At 43.0% G+C, this 17,081-nt stretch overlaps 1 protein-coding gene across 2 annotated transcripts in view; it reads left to right on the forward strand.

Annotated features, from left to right (window-relative positions):
- The window catches only part of nos1 (nitric oxide synthase 1 (neuronal)), a 40,308-nt gene extending 23,975 nt beyond the window's left edge, over window positions 1-16,333 (forward strand). For both annotated transcript variants that reach the window (XM_068720726.1, XM_068720725.1), the window contains 16 exons: window positions 282-426; window positions 1,380-1,484; window positions 1,570-1,628; window positions 1,750-1,866; window positions 2,686-2,860; window positions 3,589-3,727; window positions 4,156-4,234; window positions 4,445-4,638; window positions 5,618-5,787; window positions 7,034-7,244; window positions 8,527-8,614; window positions 9,379-9,500; window positions 9,779-9,927; window positions 10,310-10,504; window positions 11,146-11,264; window positions 14,027-16,333. In XM_068720726.1, the coding sequence (XP_068576827.1) occupies window positions 282-426; window positions 1,380-1,484; window positions 1,570-1,628; window positions 1,750-1,866; window positions 2,686-2,860; window positions 3,589-3,727; window positions 4,156-4,234; window positions 4,445-4,638; window positions 5,618-5,787; window positions 7,034-7,244; window positions 8,527-8,614; window positions 9,379-9,500; window positions 9,779-9,927; window positions 10,310-10,504; window positions 11,146-11,264; window positions 14,027-14,042 (2,083 nt within the window). In that variant the 3' untranslated portion in view covers window positions 14,043-16,333. The remainder of the gene's footprint in view (window positions 1-281; window positions 427-1,379; window positions 1,485-1,569; window positions 1,629-1,749; window positions 1,867-2,685; window positions 2,861-3,588; window positions 3,728-4,155; window positions 4,235-4,444; window positions 4,639-5,617; window positions 5,788-7,033; window positions 7,245-8,526; window positions 8,615-9,378; window positions 9,501-9,778; window positions 9,928-10,309; window positions 10,505-11,145; window positions 11,265-14,026) is intronic.
- Window positions 16,334-17,081: the final 748 nt, after the last annotated feature.

The raw sequence follows: 17,081 nt of genomic DNA on the forward strand, positions 1-17,081 counted from the left end.
GCTGTACAATCACAATGTAACATACATGTTAACGGTTTGATTTTAAACCATTTATTTACATATTAAACATCTCGCTATTTGGACTCACAAACAAATGTTTTATCAGACATGGGGGAGTATTCTGGTCATGGCAGAGGATTAACGGTCGCAAACTGTGCCCTCAAATCAATGGTCTTTGGTTTCACCGATTTGTCCCTGTGGTTTTCCACATCTCTCTCTCTCTCTCTCTCTCTCTCTCTCTCTCTCTCTCTCTCTCTCTCTCTCTCTCTTCGCCTCTGCAGGGCTGTGAAGTTTTCAGCCAAGCTCATGGGCCAGGCCATGGCCAAGAGGGTGAAAGCCACCATACTGTTTGCCACAGAGACGGGCAAATCGCAAGATTATGCCCAAACTCTCTGTGAAATCTTCCAGCACGCTTTTGACGCAAAGGTACGCTTGCTCCTACCTTGCATCATCTTATCCGAAAGTTGGACACGAGCTTGAAAATAGGAAGAATTCAAAAGACATCATTCCTATACTCCCCCCCCCCCCCCCCCCCCCCCCCCCCGATACCTCACCCCTCTCGCTCTGCGGCTGACGAAGCCAGGCAGATGCCAGCTGAGTGCAGGCGACGGCAGGGTAGAAGAAGAAAGTGTGTCTTTTTTTTCACATTTTTCTTCTTCTCTCATGCAGTAAAGTGCCGCGGGTCGGAGGCAAGATTTAACCACCGAAGCGTTGAGCGGTGCAGTAGTTTAAGACGAGATCCCGAAGCACCCCTGGCTGTGCAAATCTGTTTAGAAAAATAGAGAGAGAAAACATGCAGCTCTCAATCATACACTGTGTGCTCTTCCTCCAGGTCATATCTTGTGTTCCCTTCCTGTTTCCCCGAGTGTGATCAATCACACAAGAAGAGATCCCCGCATGCAAGTGTGTGGATGTGTGTGTCACTGAGAGTGGGTGTCTGTAGATGGATCGCAGGGCAGATGCGAGCGCCGGGGGCAAATCTCCGTTGTCGTGGGGCTAAAGCCTGTTTCCTCTCCACGCCTGTCTGTGTGTGTGTGTGTGTGTGTGTGTGTGTGTGTGTGTGTGTGTGTGTGAGAAATACAAGTCCTGTGGCAGACAAACGCATTCATGCTGAGTGGTATTCCTCATGGGTGCTCGTCGTGCGGCAGCAGCAGCAGCATGTTATCATCTCGTTAGAAGCGAGGACAGAGTGGTCATTACAACCTCTTCCTCTGCCAACGGCAGCGTGTTCAGCCTCGATTTACACGCTCAGGTCATCTGTCGTGCGGAGTGTGCGTCCAAGAGACGAGAGCGAGATAAAAGACCATGTAAACGGAAGCGAAGATTCCCCCTCCCCCCCCCCTCCCCCGCCTGATGCTCTTTCTCTGCGTTATCTGCAGGTCATGTCAATGGACGATTACGATGTGGTGGACCTGGAGCACGAGACGCTGGTGCTAATGGTGACCAGCACATTTGGCAATGGTGATCCACCAGAAAATGGAGAGGTATATGTTAGAAGTGAACCACTCCAGTTCATTATAAGTTAATTACGTGACAGGTTACTGACGGCCTTTTCTCTGGCTACCGCAGAAATTTGGAGTTGCCTTAATGGAGATACGCCACCCAACATCCAACACAGAGGACAGGAAGTGAGTTTAGACACCGCGAACCGGCCTGCGTTTGTGTCCCTGCATGTCAGTTCCCATCTTTACCCTTTTTGAGTTGTGCGTATATATGTGTCTCATCTCTCTGCTTTCGCCTCTTGTCCAGGAGCTACAAGGTCCGTTTCAACAGCGTGTCCTCCTACTCTGACACTCGCAAGTCCTCCAGCGACGAGCCAGAGGTTAAGATTAACTTTGAGAGCACCGGACCGCTCGCTAATGTCAGGTGAGCCACGTAACATAACACTCTGTGATTACACTCGTCTGATGAATACTATGCTACATAACACAAAAATACTGTGTGGATTTTCCGTTTAAAGGATCTCTAGACATCAAGATAAGATACAGGTGAGACTGTATATGTCAATAACATTGAAGTCATCTTAGTCCTTGAAAGGCTGCTGATATAAAGGTTACACGGACCCTTGATGTCTCAAATAAATTCAGCAAACCAAAACAACCTATTTACCAAATGACAATTTCAATACTTACCTGGATAACATCGGGTTTGTTTGTGTCTTGCACATCATTTTTGGCATTGCAAAGGGAAAAAGAAAAAAGCCTCCAACGCTGAAATCATCACAAATGTAACTTATATTTAATTGAAATCCGTACCCAGATTAGTCTTTTACTATCTACAGTAGTTCTATTTCCTTTGCTAAACATTTTTGGAATGACCGATCTTATTGCAGTGGAGAGTTTGCTGAGCCGGTAAAGAAGAAGGGGCCACAAAAACTATCAAACACAAAACTGAAGTGAGTTGAACGCTTCATGGTGAGCCGCGAAATTATTACTTTTCAGAACGCAAAAAAAAGTAATAATTTCAATCCACAAAAACCAGATAGTTCAAGAAATTTGGAACTATCTGGTTTTTGATGCTTTTTGAGAGGGAAGAAGGGCCAAACTGCTTACCTGGACTCGGTGGCGGTGCTTTCCGAATATCTTTGTGTTTTGCACTGTTACCACCACCTGCCTTTTACACTGTCTCTTTCTTCGTGTGTGTGTGTGTGTGTGTGTCTGTGTGTGTGTGTGTGTGTGTTTTTAGGTTTTCAGTGTTTGGCCTTGGCTCCAGGGCCTACCCACACTTCTGCGCCTTTGCCCACGCTATGGACACGCTGTTTGAAGAGCTTGGGGGGGAGCGCATCCTACGCATGGGGGAAGGAGATGAGCTGTGTGGCCAGGAGGAGTCATTCAGAACCTGGGCCAAGAAGGTTTTTAAGGTCTGTTTTGGCTTGCTTTAGTTCATTTTGCCGATCAAAACAGTGTGGCGTTCGTGGATTTTAATGCTGCTTCTTTTGAAATTCAAATGTGTTGCCTCCACGCGGCTCTTAATGCGGCGTAGGCCGAGCCGGCGACTTGCAACTAACAGTGCTAGCAGCGACAACAGTGCAAACAAAAGCAAAAATGCTGACGGAGCGTTTACCTAAGGGTGGGGGTGGGGCAGGAAGGGTGGTCGCTATGCTTCCGTGACGCTCAGGACGGCGTTATTAGCTGTAATGGCCGTATTAGCACAGTGCAGAGTGGCAGCCTGGAGCTAGCCAGTGGGGCACGCTCACATGCACGAGCGTGCACTAATTAGCACGCAAGGATCTGTTAACAAAGCACAGAGAAGCACGAATTAACACACACAGAGGGAGAGCGACTTCATTCTCTACTCAGGTAGACATTACTCCACTATATATATATATATTTACATAGAAAATAGCTGTTTGCTGCTATATTGACGCTCTGAACGTCGACCAGAGAACCTCGAATTCACGATTGGCATGTTGGGTGCTTGTCGAGGCTTGGTTTTGAGTTTTCTAGGCAACCACGGCAACATGAATCAAACCAGAAGGGCCTCTCATCACTTGAGAGCTCAAGAGATACTTTTCCAAATCCTTTTGTTATTCCTGTGTGAAAGGGACACTTTGATTAACGGGCGTGTTCTTTCCCGTCGCATGTCAAGGCTGCCTGTGACGTGTTCTGTGTCGGCGATGATGTGAACATCGAGAAGGCCAACGACACCTTGATCAGCAACGACCGCAGCTGGAAGAAGAGCAAGTTCCGCTTGACGTACACGGCCGAGGCCCCGGCCCTCATAGAAGGTAAATATTAATCCTGTGGGAGCTGAGTGGTGAGCCGCTGACGGTGTCTTGATCTTAAAGGGGAAAATGAGGGCTAATATGCACTGCAGCGCAAAGTGTCCGTAGTGTATCTGCAGAGGGGGTGGTAAGGTTATTGATGAAGAGCAGTGACTCATCCGTTACATCACCTGGAACTAAGATTTGGTCATTTTGAAGGAGGCAGTTTGTGGTGCTGTTGAACAGTAATGCGCTATACAGGGAGGTGTTTCTGTTATATAGTCTTCCCTCATTGACATACATGGGGTAGACAACACAATAGCACCTGTAAGAAATCAAATATATATCGGATTTTCCAAAATGTTAAATTGTTCCTTTTTAATAAAATCCTATCTATAGATCCTAAATACAGGAAATGTAGACGATGTAATTGTGTTTCTGTCTGCCAATAGCATTCAACAGTGTTCACAAGAAGAAGGTTTACGGAGCAAAGATGCTAGAATCTCAAAACCTGCAAAGTCCCAAATCCAAGTAAGTATGAAAGACACACGAAACAGGAAAAATAATTACGGTAGTGACAGATTTGTCTGTTTTGGCCGACTTGTGAAATGATGTGTAATTCATCTAATTCACTCCTCTGGTGTCCAACTCCTTCATTCACTTTACTGTGGTGTGTGAACTAAATGGAACAGACTGAAAATTGTGCGGCGTTGTTCCCTAAATCTCTGATCTCTTTTTCAGCCGCTCCACCATATTTGTGCGGCTCCACACAAACAACCACGACAGGCTGAGCTACCAGCCCGGCGACCATCTGGGCATCTTCCCATGCAACCACGAGGACCTTGTGACAGCTCTCATAGACAAACTGGAGGACGCTCCGCCCGTCAATCAGATTGTGAAAGTGGAGTTCCTGGAGGAGAGGAACACTGCCCTAGGTGGGTGATGCTATTAGCAACGCCGCGCTACTTTACGAATACGGTAGGCGTGCAGCCAGGACGTCGGGATCAAAACGTGAATAAGAAACATTTGTGAAGTCACGCTTAGGGGAGGTAGCCACTGTATGCCCAGAAATGTTTCAGTGAAGATGCATATTGGTAAACAGTTGTGGTGACACTTGGTGACACAAGTGTGATTTTCACTGTGACTGCGAAGCGAGGTGTTTCTTCAACAGAGTGTGTGAGCCTAATCAAACTTAACTTGATGCATAAAACCGTCGTTGTTGGTGGCTTACAAAACTTCCTGCCTTCCCTCGAAAGGCCCTACGATGCGTCGTCTTGTCAAACTAGATCATCTGCATCGATAACTTGTTGTCCATAGTCTTCAAAATTAGATATAAAGGGGTGGAATTCCATTAGCGGCTAACGACGCAAACAGTGCAAACAACAGCAACAGTGCTGACAGAGCTAACAGTGTTGGACACTTTATTTGGGGCTCAGGACGCCATCACTCTATATCTACATCTTTACATGACTGAATTTTGACTTTTGAATTTAGCACCTTTTTTAAAAAAAAAAATTGTAATATAATACATTTTAAAAAAAGCAAATTGAATGACATTTTTAATTGTTTAGAAACAATTATAATTCATCATATGAAGCATTTATAAAACTGGTGTATAGGCCATGAATTTCTGAAAACGCAGTGATTACACATGAACAAATCATACAGTGTGTAGTAGCATTGCCTGTGCTGGGCCTTGCTGTTTCACTTTAAATGGTTGCCTGCCTGGGAATGAGGTTGACGAGAGTTTGTGGGCTTAAAAAGCTAAAAGAAGCTCTGAAGCTCGGTAGACTTGAGGGGAACTGTAGAGTTGGGTGAAGATTATCTGTGGATTTCTTATTTCCATGATCTTTCCCTTTTCAATTTCCTTTAAAACAAGAATGAATGCAGCTTTAACCGTCTTCCTTTCTGCAGGTGTGATCAGTAACTGGACACATGAGACTCGCATCCCTCCCGGCACCATCTACCAGGCCTTCCAGTACTTCCTGGACATCACCACCCCACCGAGCCCCGTGCTGCTGCAGCAGTTTGCCGCTCTGGCAACCAATGACAAACAGAAAAAGAAACTAGAGATCCTCAGTAAGGTAAATTCACTTAGACTTTGGCATTACCACCAACACTGACCTTTTAGAATTATTGAGCTGCTGCTGCTGCACCGAGCGCTCGGTTTAGTTCGTGACTAGACACATAAGGGATGTGCGTAGGTTCTATCCAAAAATACGCTCTCTTTTTCTTTTTTTTTGTGCCATTTGCGAGCCAAACGTATGCAGCTGTTCTTTCACTTTTTATTAGAACACTGTTCAAAGCACAGGTCTATAAAAAGTCACCATGTGTTTTAAGGCGCAACAATAACCAACACATTCATCATGTTTGCCATCGAAATACGGGTGATAGTTTTCTGTTCATGAAAGCCGATTCGATGCACTTTGCACTGAAATATGTACAGCAGGAGTGAGCTGGCGCCAAATTAAAGCCGTTGATCGCTCTAACCCAGAGCCATTCCCCCTTGCAGTGCCTCCCACAATTCACTCTCCATTTTTGTCAATGTGTGGAAAAGGCTGGCTGAGGCCAAGCAGTGACTCATATGCTCATACATGGAGTTATTGTCACCAAAGCAAGAGGAAAAGATGGAAGGCTTCTGAGTTCAGAAAAAGAAACGGCGGATCGTATTATATAATATCTATATACGTGTTGAAATTTCACGCTCATTTCAGGACTAATGTGGGGTTTTCTCCCGACTTTCTAATCATCATCACCATCAAACAGGCAGAAGATAATTCAAAATGTGTATTTAGTTTTATTTGTGTGTTCTTTGCTATGAAAGCAGGAATTGCTTGAATTTGAATCACAACCTTATGAACAATGTCTCAAGTAAACAAACTATATTAATCCCTGAAAAGCCCCACGACGCCACCTGTGCATCAAGGGTTGAAAAGCCCCAAAGTACTTTTTGCTGTTAGGATTTTGCTAATTGTACACGCAGCGCTTCAAACAGTGCTTCAGGCTCAGCATGGAACACCCGCCAGGCTTCCTCATGGGCACCGTGTCGCTCGTTAGCAGCTTGAGAACAAAGCAAAAGTTGGGAACATATCAACAATGTTCAAGCCCGGTCGCAGTGCTCTAAATTCATCACATCCAAATGTCAGCGATGACACACGAAAACAGTTGGGCAGCGAATGGAGAGCGGCTCCGCTTGTGGCTGCCTCCTGCCCTCCGAGTCACAACTGTTGGCAGATCTCACCAAGAGACAAATTAAATCCAGTAAATATCCACCTGTATTTTTATCCCAACCTTGTTTCTCTCTCTCTCTCTCTCCGTGTGACATCACAGGGCTTGCAGGAGTACGAAGAGTGGAAGTGGTACAACAATCCGACCCTGGTGGAGGTGCTGGAGGAGTTCCCCTCCATCCAGATGCCCTCCACTCTGCTGCTCACCCAGCTGCCCCTGCTGCAGCCCCGCTACTACTCCATCAGCTCCTCTCCAGACCTGCACCCAGCAGAGATCCACCTCACCGTCGCTGTGGTCTCTTACCGTGCCAGAAGTAAGGACCTACAAATCACTCTCTGGGCATTAGTTAATGTCTCTCCAAGGATCTTAGGGCTGTGTGGGTGTAACTGCAGGTGCTTTGGTATTTTTCTGCCGACAGTGAGGATCAACTTCTATGCTCCCTTTTTACGATTTTTGAGGGTCGGAAATTGGTCTTTTTCCTGTCACCGGCACCGAGGCATTTTGTTCGCGTTTCGTCCTTTTCTCGTGAACGTAATATCTCGGGAACGCCTGGAGTGCATTTCTTTAAATTCAAGCATGATTCAAGCATGAACTGATTCAAATTTGGTGGTCAAAGGTTCGGGTCAATGTCACTGTAATCTCATGAAACACGATTTTACTCATAAGATGTCTGTCTGTCTAAAAGGACGTTTTGGATAGACTGCAACATGACTGGTTGACAGAGGCCTTTCTTGACCTTTTCAGGAAATAAACTAAATAAACTCATACCCTGTGGTTTCCAGTAAACTGCGTCTAGCAGTAAGTTATTACTCAGAGAGAACCAATGAGTGCAAACGCTGTGTGTGTGTATATATATATATATATATATATATATATATATATATATATATATATATATATATATATTTGTGCCATGGATGAAAAAGGACTGTGCTGTGGCTCTTTCAAGGTTGCTGCAAAGGCTCGAGAAGTCAAATGACTCAGCCTCTCTCTGAGAAGCCACCGATGGCTCAAAGAAAATTGATCGCAAGTTATCTCGGAGAGCCAGTCTGCTTCATAGGGCGACCAGACCACGACTGTAATTACAAGACACGTAGATTTAGAAACACCTCCGGAAGATTCTCTATCGGCAAACGGATTCTATTTAGAGATATGGACACAAGCACAAATGACTTGAAACACTGCAGGTGTACCAGTCTGTCTGAGAGTACCTAAAATGGTTTTGCTACTCGTGTTTCAATTGAAGTGTTTGCGCATTGTATATCACAAGGCTCTTATGTCTCTATACTTTATAATTAGCATATATGCGCTCAGCCTGTCGAGTAGTCAGCAAACATGGTAACGCTACTATTTTCTCTCGCACTTGTAATGCGTGCCTGTGCAAACATATTACTATGATCGTAAAGGCAACGGTTGAATTACTGTAATTTTCCTTTAGAGAGAGAGAGAGAGAGAGGGGGGGGGGGGGGGTACTGCCCTAGCCTTGGAAAATGTGTTAGGGCCACTATTCTCCTGTTAGTTTGTGCACTTAAAGAGAGTGGGAGGCGAAAAAGAAAAAGCTAAAGTGCCCGCTTGGTAATAATAATCCCTTTCAGATGGAGAGGGACCTATCCACCATGGAGTGTGTTCGTCGTGGCTCAACAGGATAGAGAAGGGGGAGATGGTGCCCTGTTTTGTCCGAGGGTAAATATCACAATGTTGTTGTTGTTGTTTTTTTTAAAGGAACTTTTTAAAACGTCATGTGGCAAGAAAATTTGACATCTTGGGGAGATGAGCCAAACTGCTTTCTAGCCAAAGATCGATAACCGCTCTAATGCCTGCATGCTAAACTCTACCGTCGGCAGCTGGCTAGCTTAGCTTTTAGTTTTGATTCGGCAAGTGTTCTGAGGTTTAAGCGAAGATGCGTGTGTTTGGAAAGTAGTGAGCATATGATTTCTGAGACTTAGATTACACTGCGCAAGAAGCGTGAGTGTTTATCAGGTGTTTTTGATATAGTTTTGCTGCCCCAATCTAGTAATTCATCAAGTATTTACTTCATTATGGATTATGGGTCCAGCTATTCCTCAGTTGGGACCTGTAACTGCCTTGATTATAGAGAATATTTCCCACATAACTCCATTAAAAAAGAGATTTATCATTTTTACACTAAACAAACTAAATTTAATGTGTTGATTAGTGAGCTTTAGAGGTGCTTAGGCTTTTGTTTGTTACCGTTGGTCACTGATTTCAGTCTTTGCACTAAGCCAAGTTAACCAGCTGCAGGCTGTATAGCCTCATATTGTGCATACAGACACAAGAGAGTTAAAAATCATCTCAAAATAAAAAAGCGGTAAAAAAGCGTATTTCCAAAAATGACAAAATTTGACAAAAGTTAAAATGACTTTGTGGTCTTTAAGGACATTTTTATTTGTTTCATTAACATTTTCTTGTCTATTGCCATGCTTTAGTGCAGCATCATTCCACCTTCCCAAAGACAACCAAGCACCTTGTATCCTGGTGGGACCAGGAACAGGAATCGCCCCATTCAGAAGCTTCTGGCAACAGAGACTATATGACCTGGAACACAACGGTTGGTTGCTGTTTTTTTTCCTATTTCCTTATAGATGTATTTATTACTACTTTGTATCGAGAGGCTTTGCAGTGGATTTTCACTGCTGAACATGAACCTGCAGAGAGACTGATTATAATAATATCCAGGACTAGCTGATAAATATACTCTTACTGTTAAAATGCTGTCACATTCACCTCTGGAATTCAGAGATTAAAGTGACACGCACAACGGCAGACTGTCACTTCTACAATCACCATTCAGTGCAACGAAGCAACTCCGCCTGTCACCTTTTTTAGGAATCAAGTCGTGCCCCATGATCCTGGTGTTTGGCTGTCGGCAGTCTGAGGTGGACCACATCTACAAGGAGGAGACCATGCAGGCCAAGAACAAAGAAGTGTTCAAGGAGCTCTACACGGCCTATTCCAGAGAACCCGACAAACCAAAGGTACGAGCGCTAAGCTGTCCATAGCTGTGGGTGAGTCGGCTCGTCACAACTCTCTTTTGTCGGTTTGAAATGAGATCAGACTGGAGAAATGGCAGAATACAAACTGCAGTGGTAATTTACTGTCCTCTGGTAAAATTATTATAATTTTTTTTTTTTTCTGCTGTTGCTGTTCTGAAAAAAAAAGAGCGAAGTATACAGAGTATAAAAGAATAATTTGATGTTTTTACATCCATAGTTGTTGTTTTTGTTAACTTTATTTGACGAGTAACTTTCCGTCACTCGTCTCCTGGCTGGTTTTTCCACATTGTTTCCTCTCCTACCTTTTTCTCACACTTGACTTCTTCATGCACACTCATCATTCCCTCCTCTGCCTCTCTGTCAGAAATATGTACAGGATGTACTGCGCGAGCAGCTGTCGGAGATGGTGTACCAGTGCCTGAGGGAGGAGGGGGGACACATCTACGTGTGTGGGGATGTAACCATGGCCGGGGACGTTCTCAAGACCATCCAGCACATCATCAAGCAGCAGGCCAACATGACGCACGAGGATGCCGGCTTCTTCATCAGCAAGCTGCGGGTAAGAGAGAGGGAAACAACGATGGTCACCTTTTTTAAAACCCCCATAGGGGGGTGATGAGCTTTGAAAATAGTGAATACAAAGTGCTGTCCGCCATTGCAGAGGTTCCCTTTTTGACACCCATAGTTGAACGAGTGAAGTTCTACAGAGCAGCTTCTTCCCATGAATGTACGGAGCTGCTGAAAAGCAGAAGGCGTGTTGAGTCACTATTTCCTGTGAAAAACAAGGTTAAAAAAAAACCACCCCCACTGGCTTATTTTCATTTGTGAACTCAAGGGTAAAAAGGCTGTAAAAAAAAAAAAAAAAAAGAACGACACGTGTCACCAAGCCAACTATATTAACACACTTACCTGTGTCGAATACAAATTCCTGTTCAGTGAATCCGTTAAATGCAACGACTGCAGGCATGAAAACACAGTCAGTGTAGCTCTGTTCGTCTGCACTCGTTCTATCATAACGTAAGGTAAATCGGAAAACGCTGACAAAAAATTCTGAATACTATCTAGTAAGATCTCCACAGACTCAGGCTGTTACTAAGAATTGACTAAATTTCCTTCCGTCATTCGCTGTTAAACAATATCCGTCTCACATTCTGATCCCCTCCTCTCTCTCTCTCTCTCTCACCATTCCACCGCATCCAGGATGAGAACCGCTACCATGAGGACATCTTTGGGGTCACCCTGCGCACCTACGAGGTCACCAACCGGCTTCGTTCAGAGTCCATAGCCTACATTGAGGAGAGCAAAAAGGATTCAGATGAGTAAGTTGTTTGCATCTTTTTTTTCCAGCATTTTTAATTTTCCTGAAGGTCAATAAAAAAGAAGGTTATTCCTATCGCCAATATTGATGTGCAATAATCTTAGTAGGTTAGTGATTTTACAAAGTATTTTTTACTACAAATCATAAAATTGTGCTGTATCATTAAAAAGGGAGTATCTGCAGATGGGGACCATGACCAATGTTACTACCACCCACGTTAGCTTTGGGCCAATGGAACCTCAGATTGATGAATGATGTGTCACAATCGTGTCAGTCATGAATCAGTCACTTCACTCAGGGCACACTGAGCGCCTGTTTCTGTTTTGTTTATCACTATGAAACAGGTCTTCGGCATTTTGGCTGAAAAGTTTTAGAATGCAAACGGTTTAAATTGCGATAAGTGTAGAAATGGAATGGAATGGTTCTATCATAATGGAATGGAAATGGTCGTAAGGATATGCTTAATCAGCGTTAGGGTTCTGAAGGGGTCCTTGCTAAAATGTTCCCCTTATAAGCGGTCTACAAAAAGTTTTAGAACACCCCAGATTAGGAGATATCTTGTATGCATTGTTAACAATTTGGCTTTGGCACGGAACAAAAAAAACAACCACAGCTAGATTTTGTAGTAACCTTCCCAGTAGATTTTGACATTTCATTTTGGGTGACGTAATAAAGGAAAGGAATGTTCAAGGGGTCAGTAGAAGCAATGGGATTCGTCCTCTATTAATCATAAGCATCAGCATCAAGTTCTATTAAAATTCTCACATTAGCTCCTGTGTTATATTGCCATGAGTTATGGGTCATGTTATCATTTTATAGGGTGGTGGTGCTCGATACGTAGAAGTCACCTCCGCCACCAGAATTAATAGGACGAGCATAAAGTTTGGCTCTTCGTTCCGCAAGCTTCACCTAAGCGTGCAACAGTTATCATTTCGGTGTTTTAGGAGACAGACCAGCTTTTTGGTCCAATGCGTTTATGGGCTTCATTTTCTTTCAAATTTTAACTTTTAATTTTAATGTAACAGGATTGTTTTAAGATTCCGGCTGTGAATAAAAGCTCTTCATGAGTATCCAAACAGCAACTTGGTCATTTCAGTTTGAGAACGCAGGCCTACCTTCAACTACTAACGTTGACCGTGAGTCATGAAGGTCCCATCTACGTGAGACGTCTTTATCGATTATGAAGCAGGTCTAGGCGCTATATAAATACTGTGAAAGTATCAAAAAGCTCAATCCACAGATCAATGCACGCAGACCGTAATCAGAAACTGAACCATTTTAAACTTGAGATTAAATGCCTTTCCAACCCTTTTTAGATCACATCCTCTGTCATATACATCTATTAACAATATATGCAAAAAATGTCTTTGTATTGTATATGAAAATCACTTTTTTTCCCCTTTAAAACAAAATAAGGAGTGTTTTTACACAAGCTACTAACCAATTTAAACCAGTAATATCATGAAATCCATTCATAAATCAATCTGCAATTTTTAGTGAAGGTGTGTGTGTGTGTATTGGCTACATTCTAGGCCCGCCCACTTTTCAGCAACCCAATCAAATGTGAAAGCTTTAACATCTGCTAAAACAGAGCTCAAATATTCCTTTTTCACTGGGGAATACGTCACAACACAGAGGCTAAAGACGCTCTAACTTCTGTTTCACTGGGACTTTAAACGAGCCGTCAGGACTTACACAAATAAACATCATCATCATCATCATCATCATCATCATCATCACCAGTAGAAAAAGAGTCTTAAAGAGACAGGTGTTAAAACGGGGCGTTTCCGACAGAGGGGGAATACAAGTATATTCAGATTGACAGTATGAGAAAAATAAAGTGTTTTTTGAACATCGAAGATTATAAATAGGTTCTAATAGAAACCAGAAATACAAATATGAACCTGAAAATGAACATAATATGTCTCCTTTAAAAAAAAAAAAATTGCATATCATTTGAATGAAACCAGAAAATAAACCCACATTCATTTATTCCTTTCTTCATTCATACATAATTTATTTCCTCCTTCCTCGGTTCATTGTTAGTCTCTTTGTGTCGGAGTGGATTTTATGAGGCATGGTAATGTCTAGTCTGTACACACAACGCATAAAACTAGGATCACTCACTTGACTCGTCTGCAACAGCTCTGAACTGCGTGGGATGCTAAAGATCTATGATGTGTTTTCTTATTTATTCATCCTTTTTTTTTTTTTTTTTACCCGGCAGCTGGCTAGCTCATATTTTAGAGAAGGCACAGCCCATTTAGATTTATCTCAGCCGGTGAGATTACAAGAGCAGCTCTATCTCAGAGAGACGTTTTTAGAAGTAACTCTAATCTGCAACCTGTAGTCGTTGGTGACGCCGGCGTGTTATCGCCCCTCGTTTCAGATGAAAACAGAGTGGGTAACCATAGAAACCCGCGGAGAAGAGCCTTTAAACTAACAGGATTAGAGTGAAAGCAAGTGGGTCTGTTCCATTTCTGTTTTTGTTTCCGTCGTCAATTGTGCACATTCAAGATTAGACACTTCATATAGCCTTGCTATGAGAGCAAAACAAGGGCCCTACATATCCACTATGGCTCATTAAGCACCAACATAATGCATCACAGACGATGGCTCCTGTGTGGATTGTCACTTGAATTTCACATTTGGCCATCAAAGCCCCTGTTCGCCGGATGAGTAATGACTGTAACATCTCTATTTCCATGTCTCTGTTGCTCCCTCTGTCCGTCTTTCTGTCTCTCCTTCTGTCTTCTCTCTCAGGGTTTTCTGCTCGTAGGTCTGTGAATCAAGGGGCTTTCTGACATCGACCACTCTGGAGGACACGGCAACGCTGGTTAAAAAAAATACTGTGCCAATTTTTGTACTGTAAAAAAAAAAAGAAAAAAAGTGTTTCTTTCTTTCTTTCTTTTTTTTTTTCTTTTTTTTTATACCACTTTATTGTTTCTGTTCGGCTCCACGATTTTGTCTGTAGCAAGTTGGAAATGTTCCGTTCTCTCGTTGATGATACTTCCAAAAATTATAAATTGATCATTTCGATTCATAATGTGTGCACCTAGTGTAATGACCTGCCTCATTGTGAATGCATGACCAAGATGAGAATATACTCAAGAAATATAATATACTCTGTGTTATTGTTACAGTGAAAAGGCTTTCATTGAGGTTTTGTATCGACGAGGAAAAGTGTGGCATCGGTGACAAACTCACAGGCATTTCTGAAGTACGAATTAAGTCGACTTTACGTTTCAGAAAAGAATCGGGGCTGGTTGAATATATTCGGGCTGTACATTTTTTTTAAAGCATCAAAAGTCCAGGAAAGATCAAAGGGGGAACCTAATTGAAAGATGTACAGGCATGCGAAAAGAACAACTGAAAGACAGATTTTCTGCACGCAAATTTGTCGCGTTGACAGGTCGCCCTGAATTATGAAAACAGTGATTCTGTCACAGCCTGAACTAACATATTAATTAACTCTTCACTGGCAGTTCATCAAAACGCATAAGCCTCTGTGCCAGCTCTCTTTGTAGTGGCCTTGTCCACACTCTCCCTAACATCGTAATGTCCGTCATTGTCTTGTGTCCCAGCTGGTGCTTGAACCAACCCACAGCAGCTGGGTAGGAATGTGCAGGGCAGCCATCGAGGAAGAAGTCTGAACCGGAGTCGCTACATATTTAAATAAACTCTTAAGTAATGACACATATAATAACTTCAAACTTCCTCGTGGCTCTCGGATGTTAATATATCTTAGTATTGATGTGTTTACTATAACGGAGGGAAATTCAATGTGTCAAATCATATAATCATCGTTTTGAAAAAATGTTTTTTTAGTTAGAGCCGATTAGCCGGCATTCAGACCGGAAATGGACAGCGTTGCATTGGTGGTGGTGGTGGGGGGCGTGTTTCAGGTATCAGTCTGAACGCAGCCTTAGCTTAGCGTAAAAACTAGAAAAAGAGGGAAATGCAACAATATCTCCCTATTATAGTCATTATATACATTATATATGCGTACTAAATGTTGACTCGTATCTCGTTTGTTTAAGCCACACACAAACCAAAGTGCAGTCTTTCTTTAATTAGTGAGCTTTAGAAGTGCTGGTAGGAAGAGTTAGTTGTAATTGGATAGAGCCAAGCTAACCGTCTCTCCCGCTTCCAGTCTTTATGCTAAGCTAAGCTATCGCTTGCACGGTATGACGCTAAAGCCGCAAGCCCTATCGATTATCTCATCTCATTCTGTCAAACTATTCCTTTTTAAAAATGACATATCTCTGTTACGAAACACTAAGTGACGCAAAATAAAAAATAAAAAAAAGAATCGCCTTTAGCGCCCTGTGCTGCACAGATCTTATCTGACGGCTGTTGAGCTTTTAAAATTTGCATTTATCAGCGTCATAACTCCTCTGCCTCTTGCCTTACATTAACTCCTCTGCCTCTGCCTACACACAGCACGTTCATTCTTTCTTGTGTCTGCATGATTGTGCGCAACCCCGCGGCTCACGCGCCACCCTCTCACTGTGACCTGACACCTGCTCAGTAGCATCAGCATGCATGCGTGTTTGCGCGCACGCGCACGTGTCCGTGTGCCCATAGAAGTCATCAAGTGTGCGTGGGTGTAAAACATGCATGTGCTCAGGTGTACGTTTCTCGACATGATTACTCTGCTCGTCGTCTGTTACCTTGTCAAACTGGTCAGATTTTAAAAATAAGCATGAATTCGTTGCTCTGTGAGTCACACAAGCCTGAAAATGTAGTCTTACAGATGGTGTTTTGGTAACAGGAAACTGCCCACGTTGGCGTTTTACTTTTTGATCTCGGCAGTTCAGTGCTATCGTAATAAGTTGCAGTGAAGTTTTTTGTCATTCAGGGACGAGAGGCAGTCGCGCTGCCGCTGTGGTCATTCGATGCTTTCCAATGAGTCAGGGTTGTAATTTGAATATATTCGTGCAGGGGGGCCACGTTGTTTATTGATCACCCCCTCTGCAGTAACCTGTGGCTTTTCTCGTCAGCTTCTGAGTCCTGTTTGTTTCCCTTTCTCTGTCTTTGATTCAAAATTAAAGATAACTGTTAGCATGATTAACGGATCTCAATGTGATTTTCAAACGTTCCTCACAGCTGCCGAGAATATATATATATTTTTTTGGGGGGTGTTTTTTAGTTTTTATTTAGTTTTTTTTTCTGAATCTACTATTTTTACTGCTGGGGGAGAAATGGGTGATTCCCAATGCCCCCCCCCCCCCCCCCCCCCCTCCTCCCCCCCGCTGTTGTTCATTCTGGATGAATGTCGCCACTGTATAATTTGCTTCAACAAGATTTAGTTTAATTGGAATGAGAGCCGTCAAGAAAACGTCTGTGATGTAAAATGTGCAGCAGGATGATACAAGACATAGCTTCTATATATAGCTTCTATAGATATATATTCAAAGACAAAGTATACGATATAAAAGAATACCACTTCGATCTTTTCTAAGAATGTATTTTGATTATGTAAATGAGCACTATGATTCTGCTTGATTTAAAAAGAACAAAAAAAGGCCTGTTCTACGGTGTCGCTCATATCCTTTAGGTATGGGGATAAAACAGCAGCGGCATTATATACATGCATGGTGATCTTCTTCCTGTTCATATTTTAAACAGCTCTGTCTATTTACCAGCACTGTGTCAGTCAGTGAGACTGTATTGTGAGGTCGTCCCGCCTTTCTCACAGGGCTTCGGACGGTAAAAAAAAAAAACAACCCATTGTTGAAGGAGTTTCTTTTTTCTGTGTCTGCATATCGCTGCTGCTATGAACAACTCTGATCCGATCAGCCTCTGCTATAATGAC

The sequence above is a fragment of the Cebidichthys violaceus genome, unplaced genomic scaffold, assembly GCF_023349555.1.
Source record: "Cebidichthys violaceus isolate CVI_PGR_0920_01 unplaced genomic scaffold, fCebVio1.0.p SCAF_26, whole genome shotgun sequence".
Lineage (NCBI taxonomy): Eukaryota > Metazoa > Chordata > Actinopteri > Perciformes > Stichaeidae > Cebidichthys > Cebidichthys violaceus.